The sequence below is a fragment of the Pan paniscus genome, chromosome 1 (assembly GCF_029289425.2).
Source record: "Pan paniscus chromosome 1, NHGRI_mPanPan1-v2.0_pri, whole genome shotgun sequence".
In the NCBI taxonomy this organism is placed as follows: domain Eukaryota; kingdom Metazoa; phylum Chordata; class Mammalia; order Primates; family Hominidae; genus Pan; species Pan paniscus.
In genome coordinates this window covers 225793203-225809356 of record NC_073249.2, presented here as the reverse complement: position 1 = coordinate 225809356, position 16154 = coordinate 225793203, and the positions used below count along the sequence as shown (strand labels likewise).

The 16154-nt window shown below is 65.6% G+C and overlaps 1 protein-coding gene across 1 annotated transcript in view; it reads left to right on the top strand.

The window, feature by feature from the left end:
- The first annotated feature begins 327 nt into the window (after positions 1-327).
- PLCH2 (phospholipase C eta 2) overlaps positions 328-16154 on the top strand; it is a 64168-nt gene continuing 48341 nt past the window's right edge. Inside the window, exon 1 of the mRNA XM_034953537.3 lies at positions 328-510. Coding sequence (XP_034809428.1) covers positions 480-510 — 31 coding nt within the window. The 5' untranslated portion in view covers positions 328-479. The remainder of the gene's footprint in view (positions 511-16154) is intronic.

The window sequence follows — 16154 nt, the reverse complement described above, 5'->3', positions numbered from 1 at the left end:
CCGGCTGGGGCCACGGGGAGCCGGAGGGAGGCGGAGGGGGAGGTGTGGGGAGCGGAAGGCCGCAGGAGCATCTTTGCGGAGAAAGTACTTTGGCTGCGGCGGGCGCAGGGCGGGCCGGCTGGCCCCGCCGTGCGCCCCGCGCCCCACCTGTTCTGTGCGCCGCGCTCGCCCGGTTGCGCCCGATCTGCCCCCAGCCCGGTGCCCGCCGCGGAGCCCGCGCCCCCGGCCCCCTCCCGGCGCGGGGCGGGCAGGGGGTGTGGTGCGGGCGGCACGAGTGACAGCGCGCTCCTCGCGCGGCGCCTCCACGGGGCGCAGTGTCACCGCGCACAGCCCGCCGCGGGCCGCCCGAGCTGGCGGGGCGATGCCGCGGGAGCCGGAGCCCCAGCCCGAGCCCGAGCCCGGCCGCTGACTGCGCCTCCCGGCCCGCAGCCCCCGCCCCCGCCGCCCTCGCTGCCCTCGCTGCAGCCGCCACGGAGACAATGGACGCGGGAGCCGCCCCGCAGAAGCACAGTAGGTGCCGCTCCTGCCGCTGCGCCGCTGCCAACCGGGATGCGCGGGTGGACGCGCGGGGGCGCCGCAGCCCTGGTGCGGGTCGGGGCTGAGCTGCCTGGGCTTCAGACTCGGGAGCCGAGGCTCGGATCGCGGTGGCACGGGCAGGGGTGCGGGCGCGGGACTGTGGGCGGGACGGGCGGAGCGGTCTTGACCTCTGCGGATGGCCTCAGGTGCGGGGTGAGGGATCTGGGGGCCGCCCCTCGGCAAACTTTCCTTCCCCGGGCTTCTGCGGAGGTCGCACTGGGGCTGTGACCGTGCTGAGAGTGACCCCTGCTGAGCCCAGGCCGGGCACCCCGATCCCTGCCGGATGGTGCCGCAGGGCACCCTGTGTGGGTCCGGGAGGTGCTGCGTGGACTTGCCGCATGGCACATCTGCCTGGGCTGCAGGTGCGCATCTGGGGGGAGCCGGCCTCTCCCCACACTAGCAGGTGGGGTGCAGCGGGCACTGCCCGGGCAGGCGGGAGCTCCGGAGGCCCTGGGGCGGCCCTGCTGGATGGACACGGGAGGGGGAAGTGTCTGAGTGTCCACTGCTGAGGGGTCTCCTGGGCTCTGGACCTGCCGGCAGAGCTACAGGGTATTCTTTAGGGGAGATGGGCTCTGCTGGAGCTGGTGGAGGAAGATGCCAAGGAGATAAGAGGCTTCCCCTCCCCTCCGCTCCCCGCCTCCCACACTGTCTGATGACACTGGAGGCAGCCAAGGTGGCCACTGATCCCCACTGTGACCACTGAGACCACTGGAACTGCCCTTCCCCCATGGCCTTCTCCCTCCACGAGAATGGACCCGATCGGTGTCCCCTTCGTCCCCTGACACGTTGGTCTGGTGAGGCGGGGTCACGGTGCCCCAACACCCCTGACTTGGGGAGCCCATGGTGTCTGCCTGCCTGGGTGTCTGATCCTAGAGACTCCTTCAGCGAGGTGCAGCCTCAGAGGGGATTCAGGCACCATGGGAGGCCGGGGAGGGGCAAGTCAGAGGGCGGAGGCCACTGTCCTATCTCCTGCTTGGTTGGTGGGGACAGAAGCCAGCCTGTTGGTCTCCCCTAGGACCCTGGGCTGATGGGAGAAGTCGTCTCTAAATTGGCCCCCACTATGTTCCCTCTGTACTTAAGCCAGGGCCACATTCTCCGCACTGCCCTAGGGTAGGGTCTGGGGTCTGGAAAGGATGAGGGAGGCAGGTGTGCACTGGGCAAGTGGGTGCCTGTGGCTGTGCTGAGGGTCCCCACAGGCCCCTTCCCTGAGGCTGAACGCCTGATGGCCCTGCCCTCTGGGAGGTGAGAGAGCTGAGCCTGCAGCCTCGTCTGGACGAGGCAGGGAGGGAGACTGGCGTCTGCTTGGCATGTCCCCAGGGAACCCAGGGCAGTGAGAGAAGAGGCTGGAACAGGCCTGGGCAGTGGTCGGGGAACTGGTGGGAGTGTCTGCTGGACAGTGTGTAGAAGACTTGGGGCTTGGGGCTTGGTCTGGTGGCCTTGGCCTCAGATCCCTGAGCATGAGGCTGGGGTCAGGCCTGATGTCCAGCCTCTGGCAGAGCTGGCTGTGGGTGGGGAACAGCTGGGGGTAGGGGGAGGGTGGGGACAGGTTGGCAGCGGCCCCTCCTGTGGGTGACCAGGTAGGGACCCTGCCCAGAGGGGGGAGGCAGAGGAGCTGGTGGGCAGGAGAGACCCCCTACAGACCCTCCTAGGTGGTGGTGGGGGCCTGGCAGCCCGGTTCCCGAGGCCCTCACTGCTGCTGCTGGAGTTCAGGTGACATAATCTGCACGGCACACACGGATTGCCGTAAGCCGCAGCAGCCAGGTCTGACAATACGAGTTGTAATTGGATTTTAATTTTTAATGTCCACAACACATGAAGAGCTTCGGACCAATTTGTGTATCTTCTGTTACTCTGCACCTAATAGGACCGCTTCATTAGCTGCTGTCACACCCACAGTGCCGTCTGTCCGGGAACGGAGGGAGCCTGGCCCGAGCCCCATGCCAGAGCCCCAAGAGCTGCCCGCCACCTGCTCCAGTGATGGGCACGCCGATGGGAGGGGGGCTGAGGACCAGCCCAGAGGGTCCCTCCCGCTGCCTGGCCGGGCTTCCACCCCCGTCCTGCTTCCCTGTCCACTGCAGTCCTAGCCAGGGTGCTGCCCCTGGCTGCCAGGAAGGGGTGGCCATTGGGGGCTTGGACATCAGTGTACCCACTGAAGGCCCAGCTTCCCTGCTGCTGCCCACTCTGGGGCTGTCACAGGACCCACTGGGACTCTTGTCTCCAATGGCCCCTGGGCACAAGTGGCCCTGGATTCTGGGGTTCCACTGCCACTCACCCCCCTATTCACTTGTGGCTCAGCCCTGCCTGCGATTTGGGGGTTGAGGCTGGAGTTAAGACCCTGTAGCCAGGTCTCCCGGGGCTGGGGGTGGGGTGGCCCTTGACAGACTGGGGCCCCAGGCAGAAGCAGGAGCTGTGTGCCTCAGCCCCTCCCTCCCCCCAGCTGCAGGGGTCCCAGGAGGCGGGGCAGCTCCGACTCCGACCGCCCTCCGGATTATTCTTAGGTCTGTTGTGTAACAGGCGCACATTGGAGGCAGAGGGAGGAAGGGCTCCTGGAGACGTCTCCGGCGGCAGCAGCTAGCCAGCCGGGAGAACAGCTTTTGTCCTTTCCACTCGCCCAGCACAAAGGGACAAAGGAGGCTGCCTCGGCTGCCCAGCCCAGCTGAGAGCTGGCCAACCTGGGCCCATGCAGAGGGGTCGGGGCTGGCAGAGGGGTCGGGGCTGGCAGAGGGGTCGGGGCCTGCAGAGGGGTCGGGGCCTGCAGAGGGGTCGGGGCCTGCAGAGGGGTCAGAGCCGGCAGGAATGTGATCATCCCTTCACTGCCTCATGCTCCCCAGGGCTGGGCTGAGTCTGGGCTGGGGCTCCTTCCTCCTCCTGCCCCTGCAGCCCCGTGTGTGCATGCACACCTCTGTGCCCATGCACAAGCACGTTTCCGGGGCCAGCTTCAGGCAGCACGGTGGCCTGGCAGAGGCGGAGGTGGCAGAGGGTACCCACCCCAGCCTCAGAGCTGCCCTCAGGGCTCCTCTTCCTGCCTTCCTCTCCCACCCCCTCATGTGCTCCCAGCAGCCTTTGGGTGTCGATTCCGGGGTCTCCACCCCCGCAGATGGGAGCAGGCTCCTCATGCCTGCCTTCTGAGCTCCCAGTGCAGATCAGACCCTGTGGGTGAGGCTCCAGGAGGAGCCAGCCTTGATGGCAGAAACGAGCAACCTGAGGGTGTTCCAGGGCTAGGGTGGCTGCAGGGTGGGGCCCCAAGTCTGTGGGGGGAGGCCCATTTGCTCACCTCACCCGCATCCTCCAGGACCACTCTGCCTTCAGCTCCTTCTCCGGGATCGCAGGACCTGTGTTCCGCACACACCTGCACACAGCTGCACAGTCACTCCCAAGACGGCGGAAGGGGCTAAGCCAGCCTTCTCAGGGCTCCCCCTCCCCTCCCCCAGGTTCTGCTGTGCTCCCAGGGTGCCCTCCCACTGGGGAGCAAGGAGGGACATGCATAGTGGGTGGAGATTCCAGAGACAGCCGGCCCCGTGTTGAGGGCCTGCAGCTCCAGGGAGGGGCCGCTGACCCGGAGCTCCACTGTGACCCTTGACTGTGACTGAGCTGCTGACCCTGGAGAGACCGGAAGGCAGGAAGGGCTTGGGGGTGGGGGCAAGTTGCTGAAATGTCCCCAGCTTGATCTGTCAGGTTGGGCCCAGGGAGATGCCTGACTGGAGCTTCAGCGGTGGTAACCTGGCCTCACTCCTCCCCGATGTGGCCCGGTCTGCCCACTTCGGGGCAGCTGCTCTATGAGTCTTTGGGGTCTTTCCCTCAGCCCACCGGGGACCAGCTGACCGGGAACCGGGGAATACAGAGGATGTGTTCCCTGAGAATGCGTGTGCTCTGCGGCAAGGCCTGAGGTCTTTCCGTCCCTCCCTGGCTGCGGGACTTTGGCAGGGCACTCGGCCCCTGCTTATCCCTCCCTCCCCTGCGGTACCAGGAGAGTCAGTGAGATCATTCAGACCAGGCCGTGCCGCAGTGCCTGTGGGCGGAGGGCATGGTGCCCCTGGCTGCTGTGGTCCTTTTTCCCTGGTGGTGGCCTCCAGGCAGCCAAACCCAGGCAAAGCTGACCCTTGTCAGGAAGGCTGTGCTGACAGCTGGGCTGCCCTTGCCCTCCTGGAGCGCCAGGCACCCCGGGTGTCTGGAGCACCACGACATGGCGGGGGTGTGTTTCCTGCGGCTGCTGGGACCGGCTGCCGTGCACCGGCCACTAAAAATGCCGCACGCTTATTCTCTCGGGGTCCTGGAGGCCGGAAGTCTGAGGTCAGGGTGTGGGTGGGGCCGCGCTCCCTCTGCAGGCTCCCCGGGAGGACCTTCCTGGCCTCCTCCAGCTTCTGCCTGTCTTCCCTCGCCCTTCTCTCCGTCTTCTCTCGCGCCTCGAGTCTCCTTTCTCCTGTAGGATCTGGGGCCTGCCTGGGTCATTCGGGACAATCTCCTTAGTGCAGGCCTTTCACTGAGCACAGCCTCAGAGACCCTTTTTCCAAATAAGGCCAAATTCACAGGCTCTGGGATGCGGATGTGTTTTCTGTCGGGGGTCGCCCTTCAGCCCCCTACTGTGGCCGTGTGCTCCACCGCTAGCACCCCCGCCCGAGGCAGACCCTGGAGCTCACGCTGCTGAGGTCCCACAGGCCCCCTGGTGCAGCCTCCTGGCTCCCCACCATCCAGTCTCTCCCTGGGTGGGGTCCTGGCTCCACAGGTGACCAAGAAGGGTACTGGAGGCCTGGACGGGCCTCACTCCATTCTTAGCGAGCGGCTGCTCCTGGTTCCCAACCACAAGTCACATCACTCCTGCCCCAGAAGGCAGCTGGGGCCTCCAGAATGCTCGTTTCGTCAAACTGTTGTACGTGGCTCCTTTGCTGGCGTGGGGAAAGGGCCGTGGGCTTGGGCCCTGGAACGCATCCCAGGATCAGTGGCTCTGCAGGCTCCAGGCCCCACCAGCTGCTCTGAGGAGGCTCAGATGGGTCTGGGAGTCCTGCTCGGAGCTGTAGCAGCTTCACATCCCCCTGGATGGAGGAAAATGCAGATTCAGCACCCCCGCCCCCCACCCCCCAGAGGTTGGAGCTATTTCAGTAGAAATACATGTTTTAAACTGGGGCGTCTGGCCAGTCACTGTGGCTCATGCCTGTAATCCCAGCACTTTGGGAGGCTGAGGTGGGTGGATCACCTGAGATTAGGAGTTCGAGACCAGCCTGGGCAACATGGTGAAACCCTGTCTCTACTCAAAATACAAAAATTTATCTGTGTGTGGTGGCAAGCACCTGCAATCCCAGCTACTTGGGAGGCTGAGGCAGGAGAATCGCTTGAACCTGGGAGGTGGCAGAGGTTGCAGTGAGCTGAGATGGTGCCACTGCACTCCAGCCTGGGTGACATAGTGAGACTCTGTCTCAACAAAACCAACCAACCAACCAACCAACCAACAAACCAGGGTGTCAAGGCCCACACTTGAGGGAGTGGTGTCAGGTGAGGTGGGGGACCAAGGTCTGCAGCAGCCTCTGTCTGGCCTGGGTGGGGTGGCTCTGCCCAGGTGGTGTCACTGGGGTGGAGGACATGGCTCTGGAGCTGGGCAGACTTGGATCCCAAATCTGCAACTGTGTGGCCTTGGGCAATGGACTCACTGCTGAGATGAGCCAGCAGTAGTATGTTATGGGCAGGGCTGCGTGGCTGCCTGTGAGCTCTGCCTAGCCACCTCTCAGGGACAGTGGCTGCCCCAGCCTCGCCCCATCCTGCCCCTGCTCCGTGACGCTCCCTGGAACTCAGTCATTCTCTGGGGAACCAACAGCCCTCAGAACTGAGTTGCAGCTGTAGCTGCAGTCGTCTCTGATGCATAAGTGGGAGGCTGGCCTCGGACTGGGCTGCCGCCGCCAAGCTCAACCCTGGGGAAGTGGGTGAATGAAGCTGTTTCTCTGCATACAGTGTCTCCCTGGCTCCCCTGGGGTCTCCTGAGCCACCTCAAGGAGCCCCGGCCCCTCCCAGCTGGGCCTGTCCCCTGAGGCTTGTCCAGGAACAGGCGCCCTGGGCAGAGGTGGCTTCATCCGTTGCTGTCCCCTTCTTGCCTGGGCCTTGGCGGGGGGGCAGATATCGGGCACCTCCTCCCAGGAGGGAGTTTGGTTTTTGTCTGCAAAATGTGATCCTTCGAGAGCTGGTTCAAACACCCAGCCATTCCCTCCCTCCCCGGGGGCCTCCAGCACAGGCGGCCGGTCTTCTGGGTGCCTCGTGTTAGCTCACCAGGACGTGCCCCACTTTTCAGAGCCTCTGCTCTACACCAAGTGAAGATGGGCTGGGCCGTCTGGGATGTTTCCCGAGGCATTCAGAACACAGAAAAGGAGCTCGTTACCAAGTGCCCCCAACTCGGCCTGCCTCCCTATTCAGCCTGCGCCCTATACAGCCTGCCCCCAACTCCCCGCCTGGCCCCACTCCCCGCCTGCCCCCACTCCCTGCTTGCCCCCAATTCCCCACCTGCCCCCTAACTCCCCACCTTCCCCCTAACTCCCCACCTGCCCCCCACTTGGCCTGCCCCCCAACTCCAACTCCCCGCCTGCCCCCCCGCTCCCCGCCTGCCCCCCGCTCCCTGCCTGCTCCCCGCTCCCCGCCTGCCCCCCTGCTCCCTGCCTGCCCCCCCGCTCCCCGCCTGCTCCCCGCCTGCCCCCCTGCTCCCTGCCTGCCCCCCCGCTCCCCGCCTGCCCCCCGCTCCCCGCCTGCTCCCCGCTCCCCGCCTGCCCCCCTGCTCCCCGCCTGCCCCCCCGCTCCCCGCCTGCTGACTGTTGCATCCCAGGCTCCAGACCCTTGGACCAGGCGCGTTCAAGGCCAAGCACGTGGGCCCCCAGCCTGGGCTCAAATCCCCACCTGTCCGCCCACCAGTTGCTGGACTGTGGGTTTTGGGGACATACCTGTGTCTCTGGGTCTCAGTTTCCTCATCTGTGAAAAGGGGGTGACAGTCGTTGTGAGGGTGAGCAGGTGACTTGTAGAGAAGGCGGGACAGCTCGGCAGGGGGACCCCCGCCCGTGCTAGGGATGTCGGCTCCCAGGACACAGCCCTGGCCCTGGCCCTGCCATAGGGGCTGTGGCTCGGCCACCCAGCACACGCTGTCTGGAAATAGGACTCGAGGTGCAATTTGGGGCAGGGCCTGGGGTCCAGGCCAGCAGCTGGGCCGAGTGCGCTCCAGGAGGGAGGCCTGTTGCTGGTGTCCACGTCAACAAGGTGCCGGGCGCCTCTCCACTCCCCAGGGCCCTCCCCCTCCCAGCCAAGGCAGGCAGTGGTGGGCTTGCCTCGTGTCCCGATTGTGGGGTCTGGGGCCAGAGATGTGTGTGCCTCCCCGGCCCCCGACAATCATACGCAGTAGCGTCTCCGAGGGATGCCACTAGCAGTGACAGGCAGAGATTGTCGCGGAGAATGTGGCTGATGGAGGTGCGTTTCTGGGCTGTACAGATCAGTGCCGCCCCTCTGGACTGATCAGTGCTGCCCGGCTAACCCCTGGCAGCCCCAGTAGGGCTTCTGGAGGAAGCCCCTCTACTCCAGCCCCAGGAACTGGCTCCAAGGGCCACCGTGAGGCCAGAGAGCCGTGACCCACCAACATGTCTTATCACCGTGGAGGGCAGCCCTGTGGGGGTCTGCGCCATGGGTGGGCTGGGGGCTCTCGGGGGCTCTGACCCCTCAGAGGGTCAGCCACCGTTGGCAGCAGGGAGCCCTTCCCCCAGACCACAGCCCTGGTAACGGGGGCAGGACAGGCCAATGGGACCCCTCCCTGGGGGCTGGGCAGCGAGTTGGCCCCACCGGCCTGGGACCCTAACGTGCTCTCGGCCCCAGCCCTGCCCCCACTGCGTCTGGGCTGCCGGGGGGGCGGTGGGTGGTGGTGGGGGGACCGTGATTCAGGCTGAGCTGTCACGGATGCCTGTCATCGGCATGCTGGTGGGGAAGTGTCTGTTTGCACAGAAAACACGTTCTGAGCCCCGGGATCTTTGTCATCCTTCAGAAATGCCAACCCTGTGAAGTGAGGTCTGCTCCGCCGCAGGCCTGTCGGAGGAGGCTGAGCAGAGACTTCCGTCTGGGCCCCGAGCCTTGGCAGTGCACGGGAAGGCGCCCCCTCCCTCTGGCCCGAGGCTCCCTTGCTGGTAGGGGCAGCGGGCAGCCGCCACTGCATTGCTGAGCCTGGAACCAGGGTGGCCGCCATGTGCAGCCAGGTGTGCAGAAGGACGGTGGAGGCTGAGTGCAGCTGGGCCGCACGACGACCCAGGACGCTGGAGCTTCAGGGAGCAATCCGGAGGTTCTCCAGAAGCCGCTGAGGCCTGGGTCCCCCTGCCGCCCCCCATCCCCCAGCCCTGCCTGGCGGGTAGCAGCCCCGCGGAAGTATTTCATCTTGGCTGAAAGGCAGCAGCTGCCGTCCTGGAGTGAGCCCCATGGAGGGGGGCCTATCTGGTGGGGATGGGAGCCCTTGATCCTGCCTCCTCCTCTCCCTCCTGCCCCGGCCCTCCCTGCCTGTCCCCTGCCCCAGCCCCTCTGGCCTTTGGGAGTGGCCACCGCGAGCAGCAGGAGGTGAGGGCTGGTGCTGAGGTGGGGTCCACCTCCCTCCAGCGGCGCCTTGCAGGCATGCGGGGAGCAAATGCACCGTTCACTCCACCCCAAGCTGCCCCAGAGAGCAGCGGATGGGCCCAGGGAGGGGCTTAAATAATTCACAGGCCCCGGGGACAGGGGATGCTGGCCTAGGGTTCCCCGACCAGAGGCTGGGCATGAACCTCTCTTCTGGGGCGCCTGGCCACCCAGTCAGCCTTGGTCCTGGGAGGGCCTGGAGCCTGGCCAGTCGCTGTCCTCAGCTGACCGCCGCTGGGCCTGGCCCTGGGTGCAGCAAGTACACAATCAGGGCAGTGCCTTTGTTGCCCGGAGCTCAGCAGAGCCTAGAGAGGACAGCCTGGAGGAAGGGTGCCTGTTGGCACCTGGTCCTGGCTTCTCAGGCCGGAAGTCCCGGCTCACCCCACCCCTTCCCATGGATCCATTCCCGGTGGGGGCGCCCCTCAGTGCTCTCAGAGTCCTGGCTCACCCCACCCTTCCCCGTGGATCCATTCCTGGTCGGGACGCCCCCTCAGTGCTCTCAGAGCTGGGACTCCTCACCACCTCCACCCAGGCCTGGGCCGCCCGTCCCCGACTGTGCTACAAGCCTCCTGCCTGTCCCCCGATCTTCCAGTGGGGCAGCTGGGACAATTTGCCAAAACGCAAGTCTGCCCCCGACAGCGCCAGTGCCCCCACTGTGCTCGAGATGTGGTCTGTGGGCACCGTGCTCCCTGGGGCCCTTCCCTGTGTGGTGCTGCTTGGGAGGTGAAGACCCCTGAGGCATATGTTTCCGGTCTGCCCTGTTATCGCCCATTGCAAAGATGAGGACATTGAGGCTGGGGATGGCAGGTGGTGCAGGGGAGGCCCTTGTCCTATCTGGAGGGCTCACCGGGAGCGTCTGTGCACACCGCAGGCCCTCCCCAGCCTGGAGGAGGGGCCACTGGCCCCGGAATGCTGACGGTGATCTGGGCTGAGACACGGGGCTCACAGGACCTGCTTCACGTGTCCAGGGCCAGTGTCTTCACAGGGCCCTGTGGCCTTTGCCCTCCCCATTGCCCAGGGCCACCCCCTCTGGCAGGGGCAGGACCCTCCACCACCCCTTCCTTCCACCCCCTGTGGAGCAGAGCCCCATCCTCCCAGCAGAGGAAAGTGCACCCCAGTGCCTGCTCTCTGCTGCCTCTTTCTGGGGTCCTTGTTCCTGTGTGCAGCCCCTGGACACCCTCTCCTGACTCCAGCAGATGCCAGCTCTGGGTCCAGCCCGGTGCCTGTCCCCATCTCCCGGTGGGGAGGGCTGCTGTGGCTTCCAGGGTCCCCAGGACTTTGGGCAACGGTGGCGGGGGCTGCTGGAGGGGCCTGGCCTGCGCCTGCCGAGTGGGGTGGGGGAAAGAGGGCGGGCCCCAGCCAGTGTGGGGGCCTCTGAGAGCCGAGTGTGTGGGGGCCTCTGAGAGCCAAGGCTGGTAGTGGGGTTCCAGGGGTGCTGCAAGCCACCCCCACCCCCAGTCTGTCACCCACCTATGGGTACCCACTGTGGGCATAGCCATGAGGGCCACCTGGCCTCTCCAGCAGTCCGGGCTGGGTGTTCGGCCTCCCCGGGGCATGTCCTGGCTCACCTGGCTGAGCTCCTAGGGCAGGAACTGCCTGTTCCCTTCCTGCCCTGCAGCACTGGAGGTGACCTGGGCCTGGGCCCTCCAGTTCCCCGATGGCCAGTGCCCCGCCCACCATGCCCGACTCACCCTGACACGTGGGGATCCCCAGGAAGCCCCGAGACAGGGTCTTAGGGCCGCCTCTGCAGGACCCTTGGAAGTGCAGGCCCTTGCTCAGGAAGGGGTTGATGGTGTGGTATGGCAGGAGGCGGCACCACGTGACATGCTTGATGTGACATGATGTGGTGTGGTCCCCTCCGGGAGGATGGTCTGTGGAGGCTCAAGGCCATGGACCTGCTACTCCCCAGGGGCTGAACCAGCAATGCACTGAGTGGACCGTGTCCCTTTACTTAGTAGGGGTGGCCTGATGGTAGACCCCAGGCCTTCCTGCCTGGGACCCTGCAGGGCCTCTGGAGCTCCCAGGTGAGGCCTCCGAGTGGGGAGGGGCCAGGACCTGAGCCCCAGTGGCTTCCCCAGGGGCCCCCAGGGTCTGGGATAAACCGGGAATGGTGGCTTCCCTGAGAGCAGCGCCCTGGCTCGGCCCCTCGATGTCTTGGCCCTTGCGGGGCTGTTGGGGCAGGGCCTGTCTCCGAAGGTCTGTGCACTATGTCCTTGGCCAGGTTTGGGGCTCAGTGGCAGCGTGGGTGAGACAGAGCAGGTGGTTCGCGGCTCAGGAGCCCCTTGGAGCCCTCTCACTGTCACCAGTGGAGTGTGCGTCACCCCCAGAAACCTGTTGTCCAGGCTGGACCCTCCCTGCCTGGGGGCAGCCAGGCCTCGGCCCCCCGTGCGGCCTGAGCACATGTGCCCAGCTGTGCTCTGACCCCCACCTGCTCCAGAAGGCTCTGCTCCTCCCTGCAGCCTCCATGGGCCAGACCCCCATGATGCTGAGCCCCCAGCGGGGCCGGGACCTGGCTCTCCCCTTACCCTTGAGACCATGCTCTTTTCTGAGATAGGAACTCAGCCGACCCATCTGCAGGCTTAGCCCGGGCATGGGACCCTTGACTGTGGGAGCTAGGACGGGCGGGCACCTGGAACTGGACGTTGGCTGCGTGATGGCCAGTCTAGGCTGGGTGCTGCCCAGAGGCCTGGCAGGTCCCTGTTCCCCGGCCTGGCCTGAGTGCCAAGGTGTCGGGGCAGGAGGACCCTCGGCCCTGCCAGGCCTCCTCTGCATCCCTTGGTGTGGGTCCCCAAATTTGGCGGTTCACCCGCTGTTCCCAGGGCCCGTGCTAGGTTGGGAGACACCCCTCAGGGAGAGCACATAGGGGCACAGGGTCCCCAGAGAAAGGCCTACTGGGGGCGCAGGGAGGCTGGCAGCCCGCCTTCCTGCAGGTGGAGTTAGACTCAGTGGGTGTGAAGGACGCTCTGTGGCCACCATAGCTGGAGCAGCTGCCTGTGGGGGGTGCCGACGCTTGTTCCCTGGGGTCCTGGGGGTCAGGCTGCAGATGGAGGCGGGAGGCTCCCAGGTGGCAAAGCGCACCTGCTGCAGGTGTGAGAGGGCCCAGTTCAGGGAGTATGGCCACCAGGAGCCCCTCGGGCCCTCCACCCCCCTGCAGGGCCTCTCTCCCCGGCCGTGCCCCCGTCTTCACCCTCCATACCTGTTGAGCCGTGCCGTGGGTGGAGGCGAGCATACCGCGGGCGGGCTGTGTGCGTGTGTGTGCCTGTGTGCTCGTGTGTTTAAGTGTATTTTTAAAGCGGCTTTGCAGCTGTGTTTGACTCACTTCCATTCTCTGGTAGGAGCTCGGCAAGTGGTGCACTGTGGGTTATTTTGGGCTTGGCAATATTGCAATTATTAGATTCCGTGTTTGTAAGGAAACGGCGTCGCCTGGGGCAGCATTGGCTGTGGGTGGCGGTGTTGATGCCGTTTGGGACGCGGAGCCCAGAGGGGAGGCCCAGCTTGTCCCTTGGGCCTGTCACAGGGCTATCAGGGTTACCAAGCCGCCAGCACCAGATCACCTGCTGGGCAGTTTCTCCCGGGCCTTTGTCGGATTTAGGCCTCCCCTGGCTTCCGAGCGCAGCCCCCCCAGTTCGTCCCCTGGGCGCTGGCTCCTACCTGACCTCATGGCCGCTGAGCCCCGCAGGGTCTTGGAGGGGCTCCAGCCCGGCTTGGGAGACGGGGCGGCGCGGGGGTTGGGTGGCGCTGGGAGGCGGGGCGGCGCTGGGGGGCGGGTGGCGCTCTAGCCACGCGCTCTGGGGCTCGTCAAAAAGACTTAAATTGCCCCTTGCTCTCAGCTGTGCCTTAAAAAGCTGCGGGTGGTGACTCAGTTGTCACCGTCACTGTCACCGCTGCCGGTGCTTCTGGGGACCCGTGAGGTCACCGGGGTGGCTCGTCCTGTGCAGCCCCCACCCCCGGCAGACCCGTCGACCCCTTGGGCTTGGGGGACATGGGGGAGCTGCTGGAGCTGGTGAGACGCGGCCTCCGTCGGCTTCCTGCCATGGCTGTAACTTGAGGGAGCCGCCCTCCCTGGGCCTCAGTTTCCCCCTCTGAAGCCAGGGAGCTGGGCCTTCCTCTGGACTTGATTTGTCCAGGGCTCTTGGTGGGAGGTGCCCACCCTTCCTGAGAGAATGGGCCCACTTGGTAGGACCTTTTTCTGCCCCTTCTAGGGCCAGCGGAGGGGCCCGTGCTGGGTCTGTGGAGAGCAGGTCTCACAGCCACAAGGGGCTTCCAGGTGGGAAGGGACCCCAGGTTCACACCATGACTCTGGCACTGTGAGGGGCGATCCGCACCTCCTCTAGGCCTTAGGCAGGTCCTCTCTGTCCAGCCAGGGCCCCTACATGTCATCTCCATTTTCTAAGGGGCAAGAGCCACCTACCTCCAGAACCCCCCGGGGCTCCAGTCCTCAGGCGCCTGGTGTGGCGGTGGTGGCTTTGGGTCTGGCCCTGGTGGTCTTCTCACACTGGCCAGCCCTTGTGCAGGATGGCCTGGGGCTGGGGGGGTACCCAGGGCTCTCTCAGGTGGGCTGAGATGTGAACTGACCAGCTGGCAGCTCCGTCCATCAGCAAGGACAGGAATGAGACCCGGGCCTCCCTGGCCACGCTGGGCTGGCCCGCCCTCCACTCAGTGGGGACCTCTCCTACCCTCCCTGCTGGGCTTCAGGGGCCTTTCCAGCCATGGCTGGGACCTGTGAGTGGCCAGGGGCTGGGGGGCTGCATGCTCCCCAGTAGCCTCGTGGCCGTGATCACAAGGGGCTGAGTGCCCTCTGCCTCAGCTTCCTGCCACTGCAGCTTCTCGCCAGGGTTCCCCAGCCGCCTGCTCCCCAGTGTCTCCTGGCCTTCCTCCCGGGACGCTCCTTGGGTTCTGAGATCTGCTGAGATGGGGGCTGTGTGTGGCGGGACGGGGCCGCACCCACCCTGGGGGAGCGGCTGAGCTGCTGGATGGCCTCCTGCCTCTCAGGGGCCCAACAGCGACCTGCAGGCAGTCAGGGAGGACTCCCTGAAGGAAGCGGTTTCCTCAGTGTCTGACCACAGGGCAGTCACAAGTTCCCCAAAGGTGAAGGTGGCTCACCCCGAGTCCTGGCTGCACCCTGGTACCCACAGCCTCGTGCGGAACATGAACCATCCCGGTCCCAGGAGGCGCATGCTGGGAGCGGCTCCCAGCCCTTGGATGATCTTTCCTCTTGCCTAATAGGCAGGCTGCTTTCTTTTCTGTTTTTGACCTGAAAAAAAAAAAAAAAAAAAGCATTTGCTGGCATAGCACTGATGGCCACCCGGCCCATGCTGTCCACCGGGCGGGTGGTGGGAGGGCAGAGAGCAACGTGTGGGCCTCAGGCACCAAGGAGGCCGCACAGGCAAGGGGCTGGTGGGCGCTGGGCTCACTGGTGCATCCCTGCAGGGCTGACTGGCCCCAGGCTGTGTGTGTGAGTGGGGGTGGGCCATGCCATCACTGTGGGCACCCAGGCCTGTCCTCGGGAGCTCTGACAGCACAGGGAAGGTGGCCGGCTGGGTGGGGACTCAGGGCAGGACACCGGGCTGCCTGGGGCGGGGGGACTCCTATCAGTCCCCGTAAGGCCCTGCTCAGTGCCCGGCCCCTGTGAGGCTGAGGACAGGACAAGGGTGTGTCCTGCCGTCCAGACACCGGGACCTTGTGCAGGCATCCAGCTGCCTTGGAGCAGATGGCAGAGACCCTGGAGCAGGGCACTAGCAGGGGGCTGGGCACCTGCAGCAGGGGCCCTCAGCCGGGACCCATGACACAGGAAGGGCTGGAGGCTGGGCTGGACAGTCCCCCTTGGGCAGTGGCCTGGCCTAGCCTGACCTGGACATGCCGAGTGGCCGGGGAACGGGTGCCAGGCTGGCCCGAGTGGCCTTCCTGCTTTCACAGGAACTGGCAGGCCGGGTGGACCCAGTGGGACCAGCAAGGTCGGTGTGACCCCTGCTTCCTGGGCCTGGGGAGAAGCTGGGCTTCATCTGTGCCCCTGGAGCAGCCAGTGGCTGAGTGGCCGGGGGAGATGCCTGAGGAGGCTCTGGCTCTGCCCTCAGGGATGCTCCCGCCCAGACCGCGCCCATACAGGCAGCCTGCCCCCAGTACGGGCAGCCCCCCAAAGACCCATCTGCACAGGGATGATCTCGAGGCCACGTTTCATTCCCACTTCAGCCTCCTGTACTCCCGAGTCTCACTGGCTTCTAATCTGCACTTATGCAACCATGGTAAAAAGTGACTACATCTGGGGATGTCCCCGTGCGCTGTGATGTGTGCTTGGCCGTCTCTGCAAACGGGGGCCCGAGGGGCTGGTGCTGCTTCTCAGCAGCCTGGGCCACGCCGGTCTTGCAGCGTGGCTGCTCCTGGGCACTCTTGAGCCACTGCCTCGTAGTGACCTGGCCCCCTCATTGCAGACTCAGCCCCGAATCCTGCTCCCCGGTGGCTGGGTTGCACCCATCTGGAGGTGGGGCTCAGGAGGTGGCCTTGGTGATGCCAGGTGGTCAGTGGGTTCTTGCCACCCGCCAGGAGCTTCACTGGGGCTAAAACCATGCACCCTCGGTGTCCACCCAGGGCCTCCCGTTGGCCCTGCATGGGACATGGTGACAAATGCCACGCTGGTGACAAGCCCTCTCTGGCTTGTTTATTTTGTCTTGTTGGAGATGCACGTGCCCCTCGCAGGCTTGCCAGTGGTCTTCCTTGCCAGTGGTCCTCCTTGCCGGTGGTCCTCCTTCCTGGTGGTCCTCCTTTCCGGTGGTCCTCCTTGCTGGTGGTCCTCCTTCCTGGTGGTCCTCCTTCCTGGTGGTCCTCCTTGCCGGTGGTCCTCCTTCCTGGTGGTCCTCCTTCCTGGTGGTCCTCCTTGCCAGTGGTCCTCCTTCCTGGTGGTCCTCCTTCCTGGTGGTCCTCCTTGCCGGTGGTCCTCCTTCCTGGTGGTCCTCCTTGCTGGTGGTCCTCCT